This window comes from Sinocyclocheilus grahami, unplaced genomic scaffold (assembly GCF_001515645.1).
Source record: "Sinocyclocheilus grahami isolate Dianchi unplaced genomic scaffold, SAMN03320097.WGS_v1.1 scaffold86.1, whole genome shotgun sequence".
Classification (NCBI taxonomy): domain Eukaryota; kingdom Metazoa; phylum Chordata; class Actinopteri; order Cypriniformes; family Cyprinidae; genus Sinocyclocheilus; species Sinocyclocheilus grahami.
Genome location: NW_015505265.1, coordinates 1,878,383 through 1,892,969, shown reverse-complemented (window position 1 = coordinate 1,892,969; position 14,587 = coordinate 1,878,383). Strand labels below are relative to the sequence as shown.

Below are 14,587 nucleotides of genomic sequence, written 5' to 3'. Positions count from 1 at the left end.
ATTCTTAAAAGATTACATTTGATCCACAAATATTGAGTATTTGATGAATCATCCATATTTATTTCAGTCCAATGTGGTGAAGTACTTCGACAAGAGGCCTCCACAGGAGCAAGCCAATGAGCTTTTCTTTGTTGTCTTCCAATGGCGAGATCCATTTATACAGCAAGTCAAAGATGTAAGTGTGCATATTATTAAATATTAAACCATTATTTACCAAGTCAGCATGTGTGATCCTGTTGTGGATGCGCTCTTCCCATATCAACGCGCTGAAACACAGCAACTAAACCCAAATAATTCACAACGTTTTATTATAATAATGTTCTCATTAGAATGTTATATACACAACATTCCCAATCATAGTTATTAATGTTGTGCACTGCTTTGAGTTTATCACTGGTAAACTGAAGCGCTCTTTTAACTTAAGCAAACGCATTCTATATGAGATAAATCAGATATACATCAAATAAACAATATTACAACGTACAATTGCACAAAAGGCTGCAAACGAACAGCGTGCATCTGAAGTGTCTGAAGGAAATAATGCATTATTTATCGGCTTTAAGATATCGGCCAAATTTTCTTATTGGGCCGATACCGATAACAGAAAAAATGAGCATTTATCGGCCGATACCGATATGGTGGCCGATATATCGTGCATCCCTATTATTATTTTTTTAAATCAAGTGAATTGTATTTGTATTATGCTTTTCACAATACACACATGCTTTATGTAAATTAACAATGCAATTTTTTTTATAACTCTCTTTCTGTTCAGCTTCTGTTTCTGACATTTTACATATGTTTGCACTATGTACAGCAACAGGAAAAAATTGCTTTTATTCGCCTTGTGTAGACAGCTTTTGACTGCACTGCTGTTCCGTTGGTTATTTTATGTAAACATGCATTAAACTGACGTGTTTGACCGCTGCATCTCGCAGCACAGCGTTCTAACAAAGGTCAAATTTTTAAATGCAAAACATGTTCTGGATGAACAGTCCCTTACACCGTGTAGAAACTGTGTTTGTGCAGTGGGTTTTTCCAAACTCTGTTTGTGAATTGAAGATGCTAGGACACGACCCTGCAGTGGTTTTGTGGTTGGCTTGTGTGCTGCACTCTCAGCAGGCTGCATTTAGCTTCTTGACTTGAGTGCTGTCCCTAGTTTGTGTCCTCTGGCATCCTGCAGTGGAGCCAGAGCCACTGACCCTCTTTCCTTCCTTATGGAGTTTGTCCAACCTCATGCATTGCTGATACACCACAATCTAATGTAAGATTTGGCAAACCCTTATACGAGCCTCCGCAATATGAAATAAACAAGAAAGGTCAGTCATCTTTGAGCTATGTGCATGGCTGAGTCTGAATGCTGTCGCTGGCTACATTTGAACAGGTGGTGCATATTCAGTCAATGACAGAGTACTGAAGAGTAACTGCCAAATGACTTCAGCGTTTCAAGATTACAGATTTCTGACTGTTTAAGAAGATCTGTACATAAAGATGTCATTAATTATTTGTTTTTGATTCATTGTTAATTTAATCAAATAGTTTAATTTTTATTGAATTTTTTTAGCTTATATATTTTTAACACACATATACTGTGTATATATATATATATATATATATATAATATAATATATATGATATAATTTATTAATCCAATATTTTACGTATTTATGTATTCTTTTATAAATCCAAATCCAATTTTGTTATTTCAAAGCTATTTTTGTTTTGATGTATGCTGACCATTTAAATGTGTGTGAATGTATGTGTGTGTGTGTGTGTGTGTGTGTAGGGATGAAATGAGAAATCAGGACAATTATTCTTGGCAAGTGATTTTAATTATTTGACACTTTTAAAATGCTACCTGATGTGATTGTTATTTGTCTCTTTATGCAGAACCCTGTTTATTTGTGGTGGCCTGAGATACAATAATCATTCAACATGGTTAAAGAACAGAAATGCATTCTTTGTGAAACGGTCTACAGCTCCAAACAGGTAAACCTGACGATTAAATGCAAATCACTGTGCTCTCCCAGCTGAATTAGGTGCCTATATTTCTTCAAACATTACCAAGATCTGCAAGTCTGCACTCTTTAAATCTTTTATTGGGATCAAAGCAGGCGATTTAAGTATACATCATCTCCCATTTCTGCTAGAATGTGACAATTTGCCCTGAGTCCTTGTGTGACAAACTGTAATTTAGGCTACTTGTTCATGTTGGCAATTGTCTTGATCTATGCACATTTGCTCTTCTTGTTTTGAGACTTTTGGTTGCAAAAAACCTTTGTCTTGCATATAAGAATAAATTCCTATTTAGAGTTATTTATTGAAATTACTGTCATTTCACAATGCTATATTTTAATGGTATCTTTTTCATTTTTAGGAGATGGAAGAGCACATGAGAAGTATGCTGCACCACCGGGAGCTGGAGAATCTGAAAGGACGGTAAGAACCCATGTTACACACCAATGTTACCAACTATCATGTAATCCACCTTTTTGTCAGTAAATGGTCACTTGACAGGCAGGTAAACAAACATTTAATCTTTTTTTAATAAGCGTTTCATTTTTGGTTTTCTTATATTTTTTCTGATTAATTATTAGCTTTTCATCAACTCACAAACACAAGTTTGGGAAACTCATCTTTACACTATCAATACAATAATCTAAAATTCAGAGAACAGAGCCTTCTTCAAATATCAGCGTTATTTGAGACATTTGTACGCTAATTATAAAAGGTGAAGAACCACCATCATGCCTTACTTGCCAAACAAAAAATGTGAAGCATATTTGATTAGATTGTACTGTTTTTAATGTAAATAGACAACGGTTTTATTCAGAGGTGTGTTTTAACTGATTTATTTAAAAATGTATCACCTGAATGTATTTTAGAATTTTTGTCTAGTGTAGATTTGAAATGTCTTTTTTAACTTTTGGTTAATTGTATACCTTGTGAAATTTATTCTGAGATCGCCATGAAAATAGCCTTGATGCTGGCATGGCAATAAAAAGTAAATAAGTCAATAGATAAATATACGCTTAAGGCAACATTTTAGATTCAAAATTTAGAAATCCACCCCAGAATTCTGTTTAAATAATTTTAAAAACATCCTTATGCAGCAAACGTAAACTAGGAAGTTCATGGAAAATATTTTAGAAAATTCTTTAGTGGAATATTTCTGGTCAAAGATGAAAAACGTGTATTGTCAGGCACGTGCCTCATTTGGTCAGTGGATAGATAAGCCGAGGCAGCTGCCTTAACCCAAGAGTGTATATATATAGGGACATTGGAAACAACTGGCAAGGCCGACAAATGACAACTGCCTCATGTGACAATTATGTATATCTCTGGAATGTGAAAAGTGAGAATGACATTCTCAAATGGGGAGGGTATTGAAATCTAAAGTCCAAACACACATAACCATGATTATGAGAGGTTTGTCATATTTTAGCCAATTGCATCTTGGTAATAATGCTGCTTATAAGATCAGTGTAGCTTAATGTTTAGACTGAGAATTAACCAGAGCACTAATTTAGGGCCGTAAATAATCATTTGTTTAATCAAATCATAACACAGTCATAGTACTCAATCGCCCAAAAACTTTAGAATTTTAAATTAGAAATAACAACTTAACAGACTGCTGACTGCAAAATGGCAAGCTGCCATGACACCATTTTTCGAGGGATAGACCATCTGCCAACAGCAAGTATCTATCAGCTCACAAGTTTGGCACTAAAGACAGCAACTATGGCAGGGAGGGGTTTTCAAGTCGGCGACTGTAAGCAGCTCGCATTACAGCTAGCCAAAGAGTCCCACCCTTGCTGCAGCCCTAAAGAGCAGAGGAAGGTGGAGACAGAGGGTGGGGGGAATACGATTTCACACACCAAAATCCAACAGCTCTCCCAACCCTCGTCTCAGAGCACAGCGGACTCCATCATGACAGCGTGCTAAGGCTCAGCAGCTGCTGAGAGGGTGGTTACCCCTCTGAGCTCAAGATCTCCCAGCGCCTTCTGTTCTTGCCTGTTCATTTGAAACCATTTGTAAAGCCCCTGAAGATGAACCACAAGATCGGGAAGATTGCATTTTTTTCTTTTCCTTTTTAGTAACTAGTTGGATTTTATTTTATGATTGAAGTCGGTTTGCCTCCTGATCTCTTTAAAATACCTTAACTCATTAGACAGCCACTCAGAAGCAGTAGCTATGCCCGAGGGAAGCATTGAGCAGCCTATGTTACCCTGCGTCCCCAGGGACTGTGGACACGAGTGTCGGGTCTGCGGCGTATCGGAGGTCAGCCTGACCGACTATGCGACCATTACAGCTAGCCAAAGAGTCCCACCCTTGCTGCAGCCCTAAAGAGCAGAGGAAGGTGGAGACAGAGGGTGGGGGGAATACGATTTCACACACCAAAATCCAACAGCTCTCCCAACCCTCGTCTCAGAGCACAGCGGACTCCATCATGACAGCGTGCTAAGGCTCAGCAGCTGCTGAGAGGGTGGTTACCCCTCTGAGCTCAAGATCTCCCAGCGCCTTCTGTTCTTGCCTGTTCATTTGAAACCATTTGTAAAGCCCCTGAAGATGAACCACAAGATCAGGAAGATTGCGTTTTTCTTTTCCTTTTTAGTAACTAGTTGGATTTTATTTTATGATTGAAGTCAGTTTGCCTCCTGATCTCTTTAAAATACCTTAACTCATTAGACAGCCACTCAGAAGCAGTAGCTATGCCCGAGGGAAGCATTGAGCAGCCTATGTTACCCTGCGTCCCCAGGGACTGTGGACACGAGTGTCGGGTCTGCGGCGTATCGGAGGTCAGCCTGACCGACTATGCGAGTCACATCTCCAGCCCTTTACATAAACAGCATGTTGAGGATCAGAAGAACCGGCCCACAAAAGAAGACCAAGATGAAGAGTACTTTGACAAGGACATTGTGCAGCTTATTGAGAAACGCAAGGAAATGATCAGGTGAGTCTTTGCTTTGCTTGCTGAATTGTATAGCATTGATAGTGGTTGCAGACCTGTTATCTAGTGATTAATTGCATGGTAGTGTTTAAGTCTTTGTCACTGAAGTGTTTTCTTAGTGTTTTAATCATCTGTTGGTTACCACAACACCTGCAGTTCTATATTAAACTATTCTGCATACAGTTCTGACACTGGAGTCTGGTTTCATGCGAGGCCAAAAACGGCCATGACTGCAACACTTGCACTCTCACACTCTTGGATGCATACCACACCGTGCCTTTCCAGCTCAACCCTTAAACAGTATGGGCACTATGTCTTTAAATAGTCTGACCTCACCAGCTATTTTTATGCACCATGCAAGTGAAGTGTTAGACATTAATTAATGACAGAAATCCATTGCTGTTTTGCCCTAATACATAATACAAGTACCAAATACCTAATACAAATAATACAAGTAATAAATCAAGTAATACATTATTTATATTTTATCTTTATTTTGGACATTGTTTTCCCTTGATCTCACACAGGATAAAAAATTTGTGTGGTCAGCCATGAAACATTTAGATATCTCAAGATCTTTGTTGTGTGAAGATTACAAAAAAAAAAATCATGATCACTGCAAATTCAAGACAGAAATAAGAATAAATGAATACAAATATCAGTAGTTCCTCGTTAATAAAAGTTTGATCCAATAAAATTAGTTTGATATTGAAACAGTGAAAGTTACACAGATTTCTTTGTGTGGTATATTCATTCAGGGATGAATAAGCAAACTTTGAGTCTGCAATTTGGTTTCTTCTGAGCACAATAAATGAAGGTTCTGAATGTGGGTAATTTCTGAGTTTTGGTGGGGAATGCCACAAAGAGTAGAATTTTCACAAACAGTGGGTCATCAACAGCTGTCATTCTGTCACATGCCAAACTGTATCCCATCACCGGAAGACAGGGAAGGCAGTATTCTTAGCAGTTTTAATGATCTTATTTCCAACTGTAAAGAAACTTGCTTTTGTGTTTCTTCCCATGTTTGAATTTACATGCATTGTTGTTTAACCTATCCATAATGCTGTTCACTTGTCCTTATTGTTGAGTGTGTCAATACAATAAAATAAATCATTGTATGTCTCCGTTCTATGCTGAACTCTATTAGGAACGAAGAGGCTTCTGCAAAGCAGGCTAAAGAAGAGCAGGAGCAATGCAGGAGGTGGCAGGAACTTAAGACTCAGTGGCTTGGGCCAAGGCCTTTGATGTACCAGCAGTGTGGGCCTTGGGACCGGCCCTATCCCAACTTTCCCCAGATGCCCAAAAGGGGCAGAGGCTCCAATTGGCAGAATTTGAGATTTTCATCCCCTGAACGTGGCAAAAGTTTCAGCCGAGATGTTAGGTGTGCCACATGGCATGCTGAAGGACCGCCTGACTTGCAGAAATGGGAATCTGTTGGACGTCAGGGAGGGAGTTTGCACAACCAAGGAAATTTCTGGGGTGGTAGACAAGGTGGCTATGGAGTCTGCCCTCCACAGCTGAGAAAGCAATTTCCCTGGAACAACAATCAGTTTAATGCCCCTTGGAATAGACAATATATGTCACCACCTAGGTTCTTTAAACAGTCTGCCAAAGAGACTCAGAAGACACCCAGCAGCTCTGAGAATCGGACACAGGGTGAACAGAGTATAGAAGAATCTGGTGGAGAGCATGATCCTAACAAAGGTAAGGGTCAGAAGTCAGAGAAGGCTCACCGATGGGCACCATATCCACCAGCTAAACTTGGGGATCCTTCATCTCAGACTAACCCTCAGCCAATGTTAGATAAGTCAGATGTGGGATCTCCTCAAACCTCTAAGGCACAAAGTTTCAAAGAGGGCAGCCAGGACATGGAGAGGATATCCCTGGCAGACCAAAGAAATTGGCATTATAAACCCACAGAACCTAAAGAGAGTGATTGCAGGGAGCAGAAGAGTTCCTTCAAGAACTTTGGCAATACTAGCATGGATAGTTTTACCTACCCCTCCACCTCCACCACTAGGAAAACAGAGAAGCCCAGCAAGCTAGCTGAAGATGGTTCAAAAATGAATCTCAGACAAACAGGAAGTCAAGACTTTGTCAGCTCCAAAGGTTTTAAGCATTCCCATTCAAGCTCTGAATTCGCACAACATGCCACTTCCAATGCAGAGCAAGATAGTCTGCTGTCAGAGATGCTGCGAAAAGCTAAAGAGACATTGCTTAATAGAAATAACCCTAGTGACGTGTCTGGTACAGAGAGCTGCCTCAAAGCATCAAAGGCTGTGCCTCAGATGAAAGAGCAAGTAGACAGTTCAGAATTAATCAAGACTCAAAAATTACAAGAGAGTAAGAAGAAACTGAACAAGAACAAAGGTCAAGAAAGGTTGGGTTTTGTCAGACGTTTTAGCAATGACCGAGAGCAGTTAACCAGTACTGAGACCTCAGTACAGTTTGGCAATGTGCGCAATGACTCTAGGCCGTCTCTGCAGTCCTTACAAGTTAGTACCTCCACTAAGGACCATGAAGATGAGGAGGAGTGTGGTGAAATGGAAGAAAATCCTCACTTAGCAGTACAAGATCAAGTCATGGACACACTGGATGAAGGTTTGTGCTCCGCTGGTGAGGGGTCCCAACAAACTACAGGTGGCTCTGTGCCCTCTCTAAGCAAGCTTGCATTACCTGCATGTCTCCAAAGGGATCTGAACCGTCATATGGGCCCCAAAGGCAAAGCAGCATCCCATGAACCCAACTTGAATATTGCCAGACGTATTAGAAATGTGAGTGGCACACGAAAAAATGAGACTGAGAAGGATGCAGGACTTAAACCCACCTTGCGACAGCTGATTAGCTCCTCTGGCTCAAGGCGAAATGTGAACTGGGACCAGGTCTACCAGGAAGTCAACCGGAAGAAGCAGGGCAAGGGCTTACCAAGGTACTGCATGAGAATTGCTTCATTTTCTGTTTACTCGCGTAAAATTGTTACTTCCTTCCTTCATACCTTAATTTGTCCTGAATCTTTTCAGATTTGGTATAGAAATGGTGTCCTGTGAACCTGTGGGTCCGAACCAAATGGATGAAGATGAAGTACCTCTTTCTGAGGGCTTTCATTGGGACTCTCTGTTTGAATTTAGTCGAGTGCCTTCCCGCAAGCGAAGCTTGTCTGAAAGCAATGTGGTCAAAGAAAGCCCTGCTGGGACCATCTCCCTCCCCAAAGCTGTAGACCCAGTGAGGGACTCTCCTGCCTGTGGCCCCTCACAGCCACAGAGGAGAGAGGAGCTGCAGTCCACAGGTTCTCTGGAGAATCAAGGTTTGAAAGGGCCTTCTAAGGGCCCTGAGGAAGTTGAAGAAGTCGGTGGTTGTATATCAGAGACTGAACTGATTGACACGCAAGGAGCTGGGAAGAAACGCAGAGCTCCTGGGGTAAGCTTCATACTTTCTACTATGGTTTATGCTTGACATACTCAGAAACACAGTATATCTAATTCTAATATAGTTAGCAACCTGCTACATTACATAGCTGCCTTCAAAAGCAGCATCCAGTGTAATTTTTTCAAATGTTCTACATCAGAGGTGCGCAATCCTGTTCCTGGAAATCTACCTTCCTGCAAAGTTCAGCTCCAAACCTGATCACATGCAACTGAACCATCTAATTAAGATCTTCAGCAACACTCGATAATTAGAAACAGGTGTGTTTGATCAGGGTTGGAACTGAACACTTGCAGGTAGGTAAATCTCCAGTAACAGAATTGGGCACCTCTGTTCTACATAAACATTAATGCAAGAAGAACGTAAATGAAATATAATACTTGCCATTACCTAATTGTTGGATCTTTCCACTAGGATGTAGTGTCTCCAGAGATTCCTAATGAAGATAGGAAAAACAAGAGGCAAAAAATTAAGGCTAAGAAAGGTAAGGAAACTATTTTATGCAATGTTTTGTGAACCAAAACAATGCAGTGTCTTTATTTGAGTGTTTTAATGTTTCTATGTATTGTGTTTTGCAGAACGCTCGCAAGTGGATCAGTTGCTGGCTGTGTCTCTACGTGAGGAGGAGCTTAACATCTCTCTTCAGGCTGTGGACAACAGTCTTATTCAGGCACGTGCTGCACTGCAAGCTGCCTATTTAGAAGTACAGCGCTTGCTTATGGTCAAACAACAGGTAAGACGGTAGCATTAACAGAACTGTATTCAGTTGTTTTCAGCTCTCACTGGGCTGCCACTTGATTTTACAGTTTTTTTTATTAACGATTTTACAGGCGACGAATGAGATGAACTCTTTGAGAACCAAGCGCATTGAAATACTTCAAGGAATGCAAGGTACAAAAATCAGAAAGCAGGAGTCATGTAATCATATTTATTAACTTTATATATCTAATGTAAATAAGGATAGTCAGATTAATACCACATATCCTTTCATACTGTACAAATTACCTGTAATGTTGGTTTATGGCCAGTTTGTAGTATGCATCAGGTATGACAGTAAGCGCCTTATAAAATCTTATTTGTTACTGATAATGAAATAAATATGGACATCAAAATTCTTTTTCAGGTGAATTTGAATCAAAAGAAAGAGAGAGGAACAGTAAGGAGATCTTAACGTCTTCATCAACCCAGATTTCTCAGATCACCAATCCTGTTCCCTCAACAACAGCTGCTCACTCATCCTCTTCAATGTCCTCACTGCCTGTTACCATAAAGCAGGAGCCCATCTCTCAATGTAACCCCATTCCTGAGCCTAACCTTGTCAAAAGCCCCCTCTCAGCACCTCAAAATACCGCACCTGTCCAAACTGTGTTTGCAGCTTGTCAAATAGGTAGGTTCCAATCACTAAATTGCAGCTTAGAGGTTGCTATTTGTAGCAGTACTGAATTATAGAATGTTGATTTTTCGTCTTAAACAGATGGTACCTTCAACACTAAGATAAAGGCTTCACAAGACGCCACAAGCATGGCTTTGACAGCAGCTTCCTCAGTTCACAGATTACAGTTGTCACCTGTCAAAGAAATTCATCGAAATTTGAGCTCTCAAGAGGGGTTAGCCAACCCATCTTCCTCATTTATGTCTGCGACCCTCTCTCCTAAGCCACTGTCTCCCTCTAACCCCCTAGAAACTAATCCAGTTAAGCGTGTTCGAAAGCTAAAGAAGAGAAAGTGTCTTAATAAAGCAAAGTTGAACGAGCAGCCTGAAATCAGCGAATCTGAGCTTGACGCAGAGCTGCCTGCTTCTCGACCTACCCGCAAGTGTCGACCTCATCGGGGATCCAGCAGCACCTACGTCTCACCCTCCACACCAGAAGAGAAAGATAAAAATGAAGAGATGGTGGTGACCGATGCTTCAAAGGCACAACCACAGGGAACCAAGCTAGCAACACCGCCAGTGAATGAAGATCACTCTAATTCTTCTGAACTGGAGATGGTGGAGCTTCCCCCACTTGATATTGATATTGTCAATCTAGATTCTTCAGACCCAGATGAGAGGCCTGAAAAGAAGGCCAAGGAGTCAGCCACTGCATACTCAACAGACCATGCTGTTACAGACCCTCAAAATCTTGCCTGCAATGAAGTCACCTCCACTAGTGAAATTGATACTAGCAGTATAGTCAAGACTTGTGAAAGGTAAATCTCATGGTTTGAACTAGGATTTTCTAAATGATTATTCTTAATATCTTAGATTAGGGGTGTCCATTCCTGAGCCTGGAGGGCCTGCATAGTTTAGCTCCAACCTGACACAGCACACTACCCTAGAGATTTCTCACAATCCTAAAGACCTTGATTAGCTGGTTCTGGTGTGTAAGTTAGGACCGGATCTAAACTCTGCGGGAAAGTGGCCCTCCAGGAGCAGGATTGGATACCCCTTTCTTACAGCAATGATCGTAATCTTGTGAAGTAAAAAGGGATCCTTTGAAATTTGACTTCTATATGAATTCTTCAAATCTGGACCAAACTGAGTTTATTCTACGTCTGCAGTGTAGTGCTGGGCAATATGCTCCATAGTCATATCGTCCTGTCGTTAGGCTGTGAGATCGCCGATCAGGGCTGTAGCTGGAGTTTGTGGGTGCAGGCTGTACCCGTGGGCCCTGTTTGAAATCGTGTAAATAGCACAAATAAATAAATAGAGCAAAGATACAAATTAAACAATGTTTAACTTTTTTCAGGTTTGTAGATGTCCAGGTACAGAATCCAAATAATCAAATGTAAAATATCATTGCATAGTCTTCACTGTATAAATTAAATACAGATTAATTCTTATTAGAACTACAAAGTAATTCAGTAAAGAGCAGCAAGTGATTTTCTCTCTTTTAATTTCTTAGATTAACATTAAAGGGGTCATATGATGTTGCTAAAAAGAACATTCTTTTGTGTATTTGGTGTAATGAAATGTGTTTATGTGGTTTAAGGTTCAAAAAAACATTATTTTCCACATACTGTACATTATTGTTTCTCCTCTATGCCCCGCCTTTCTGAAACGCGTCAATTTTTACAAAGCTCATCTGTCTGAAAAGCGAGGTGTGCTCTGGCCAGCTATCCAGTGCGTGCTTGAATACTTCAAGCATGTGACGGAAATGTTACGCCCCTTACCATACTGTGATGCCCTGTCCGGCCGGAGCGAAGAGACAAAAACATTAAAAAACCCATTATAAACGAGGCATTTGTTGCATCCAGTGGGGACATAATTACGGATTATAATGACTTATACTGTCTTTTTACGTGTTGCGTTGTGCCGCGTAAACCTAAAACCATGTCTGCATTTGTGATCTGAGAAATGACGAACAACAAGCGCTACTCTACACTGCTCAAAACTCGCATTTGAATTAACAGTGGCAAATTGTTTAAATATAAAAAAACGTACTTACAGTCTATGAGTCAGAACAGCTGGCATTGTAGTCTACTCTACCAGGTTCAGGAAACAGTCCTCCATAAAATGCGCAGCACACATCTGAATATTTGGGTTGAAGTGTTCTGGAACAGTGTTGTAAATACAACTTGACCACTGATTTCTAGTTGTGTCCTCTTTTGGAAGGCCAAACAGAGTAGTTTCGCTTTCAAAACGAGAAACACAGCGTCACACACGGCGGGCTTGAGTGAGGAACGGCCGGCAGATTCGACAAAGGAGCATTGCGGCAACCACATGTGACGACCCCGGGCTGGACTCCGCTTCGTTCACAGTGAAAGCCGATCCGGCGATCCACAGCGCGAAGTTGATGTATTTCCTCAGCGACCAGCACAGATCATCTCTAGGCATGACGAAGCAGATAACGTCCTCTTTTGGAAGGCCAAACAAAGTAGTTTGGCTTTCACAACAAAACACACAGCATCTCCACGACATAGCGTTGGCGGCAACAACAATCCTACAGCGAGAATAAAAGTTACGCCTTCTTTCTTTGCGTGAACATTTGGGCGGGGTTATGCAAATCTTCCCACACAGTGATGTAGACATGTGGGGGCGTGTTAGAACGAGGTGTTTTAGGAGGGCGTGGACCGCTTTGCAACTTTAGGGATCTTATCTATTCACTAACAGCTTGTAACACTCCAAAGAGAAAGGAAAATTTTAAATTGCATCATATGACCCCTTTAAGGACACCGACCGACAGCAGCTAGTAAATTAGGCGCGGTCACTTTAAGAGACATTTTCAACTGTTTATGTTCACTTAAGACATAACCGACAGTATTTCGAGGATACTCACCAAGACGGGTATTTGCATGCTTTAAAATCTCTTGAATGTTTACTTTTGGCAAGGTTTAAAAACACGTGCAAATGAAGCTTCCGTGACAAAGTGCAGCAGTGGTCCGTCAACTGTCCTGAGCGTCTTTTTATGCTGGCCTTGGCCATTCGTGGGCCCCAGGGTACGGCTAAAAGCAGCCTTATGTAATCTATTAACTACACATTATATATTTTTAGTCAAGTAGCAAATGGATGTTCTAAAATATTTTTAATATGACTGAATTTGTATTTAACATGATTTAACGATTTTATAGAAACATTGTAACATTGTTACTAATTTGAATGCTTACATTTCCTCAATCATTCAAACAGCAGCTACAGTAAATGAGCAAAGAATATTTACATTATCAAAGAACATCATCAGTGACTTCAGTCTATCATGAGTTTATGCACTTTATGATACACTGTATGATAAATGGATCTCTTATACTTGCATCGCAGGTACATCTGCATGTGTAAAACAGTGTGATTAGAAAGTGATCTAGATCACAGTGAAAAATTCTAATCAAACTAGCTGTAGTTAGGACTAGAGTGTGGAAATACCTTAATAGTTTGTCAGAAAAGCAACATGGGATTTCCAAAAAGTGTTTTTAATCTGTAAGATCTCTGAGGTTAGTAACAATTCTGAAAGATGGAAGATATTGTTTAACAAGCATTTGGCTGTTGTGCTTTGAAGATGGTAGAAAACACAGCAGATTGAGTAAAGTGAATTGTCTGTTGGTGTCATGTGGAGGAGGCCTGCAACAGCGCCTGTACTCCGGATCAAGTGACCAGACCATCCGCTGTTACAACCTCAAGGTACTTTGATTCACACTGCTTTTGAAATCGTCCACCCAAAAATGAAAATGTCATCATTTATTCACATTGATGTTGTTTGCAACTTTTTTTTTCTTCAGTAGAACATGAAAGTTATCAGATACACAGGTTTCACTTTAGTAGAGTGATTCATATTGTCAAAAAGTACCATAAAATAGTTCATACAACTTTTTTTTTAATACTAGGTTTGTGTGAGGAACAACCTGATATTTAAAGGAATAATTCACTTAAAATGACATTTTTGTCACCAATTAATAGCTCCAGACTCAAATGACTTTTTATCATCAGTGGAACACCAAATGCAAACTTCCATATTTTCTTCCATGTACAGTATTTAAAGTGAGTTATTACGGACTGTCTAGCACCAAAAAGGACAAAAAGCACCATGAAAGCTGATGAAAAATATTAGAAGTAGAATTGATAAAAGTAGAGTATGTATTATCTAATAAATATTGAATGACTAAAATTAAAACGTAATAAATATTAAACGGCTTAAAAATGTAAGTAGTTATTTATTGAAAACCTGTCACCATTCACTTTGTGCATGAAAAAAAAAGAAGAAAAAATTGGACATCAGTGTTATTTTAGTATTATTTATATACTTTTGTAGTGTTTTTTTAATATTTTGAATTAAATTTTATTTTTAGATTTCTGGATTTAATTATAATTTTAGTTAGTTAAATAAATGTTATATTTTAGTTAAGTTTTTAGGGTTTTTGTTTTTAAGTATTTTGATTTAGCTTTAGTAATATTAGTACTTAAGAGAGTGAGAGAGGGGGTCACAGAGCACTGTGTCTGTCACGCGACTCTGTTCCCCTTTCGGGCTCTGTCTTTACATTTATTTTGAAAGATGGAAGCTCGCGATTATGGTAAGGGGCGTTACATTTCCGACGAGTGCTTGCAGTGTTCGGCCAATCACAATGCACTGGGTCAGCTGGCCAATCAGAGCAGACTGTGCTTGTCGGAAGGAGGGACTTTGTAGAAAACGAAGCGTTTGAGAGAGGCGGGGCATAGAGGATCTACAATAATGTACAGTATTTGAAAAATAATGTGTTTTTTGAACATAAAGCATGTCAACATATTCTGTTACACCAAATACAC

The 14,587-nt window shown here is 39.9% G+C and overlaps 3 protein-coding genes across 4 annotated transcripts in view; all 3 read left to right on the top strand.

The window, feature by feature from the left end:
- LOC107586884 (transmembrane protein 206-like) overlaps positions 1-1,146 on the top strand; it is a 12,097-nt gene extending 10,951 nt beyond the window's left edge. Inside the window, exons 7-8 of the mRNA XM_016274432.1 lie at positions 68-175; positions 1,063-1,146. Of these exons, the coding sequence (XP_016129918.1) occupies positions 68-175; positions 1,063-1,146 (192 nt within the window). The remainder of the gene's footprint in view (positions 1-67; positions 176-1,062) is intronic.
- The window catches only part of LOC107586852 (zinc finger protein 106-like), a 12,441-nt gene extending 1,819 nt beyond the window's left edge, over positions 1-10,622 (top strand). The window contains exons 2-11 of one of the 2 annotated variants that reach the window (XM_016274401.1): positions 1,891-1,989; positions 2,378-2,439; positions 4,760-4,954; positions 6,099-7,880; positions 7,972-8,368; positions 8,789-8,858; positions 8,953-9,107; positions 9,205-9,265; positions 9,498-9,761; positions 9,849-10,622. In XM_016274401.1, coding sequence (XP_016129887.1) covers positions 1,936-1,989; positions 2,378-2,439; positions 4,760-4,954; positions 6,099-7,880; positions 7,972-8,368; positions 8,789-8,858; positions 8,953-9,107; positions 9,205-9,265; positions 9,498-9,761; positions 9,849-10,567 — 3,759 coding nt within the window. In that variant the 5' untranslated portion in view covers positions 1,891-1,935 and the 3' untranslated portion in view covers positions 10,568-10,622. Of the gene's footprint in view, positions 1-1,890; positions 1,990-2,377; positions 2,440-4,102; positions 4,282-4,759; positions 4,955-6,098; positions 7,881-7,971; positions 8,369-8,788; positions 8,859-8,952; positions 9,108-9,204; positions 9,266-9,497; positions 9,762-9,848 lie in introns of those variants that run through there. The other variant, XM_016274400.1, reaches the window with a different exon arrangement.
- A 308-nt stretch (positions 10,623-10,930) lies between these two features.
- LOC107586883 (zinc finger protein 106-like) overlaps positions 10,931-14,587 on the top strand; it is a 10,310-nt gene continuing 6,653 nt past the window's right edge. The window contains exons 1-2 of the mRNA XM_016274431.1: positions 10,931-10,998; positions 11,103-11,118. Of these exons, the coding sequence (XP_016129917.1) occupies positions 10,931-10,998; positions 11,103-11,118 (84 nt within the window). The remainder of the gene's footprint in view (positions 10,999-11,102; positions 11,119-14,587) is intronic.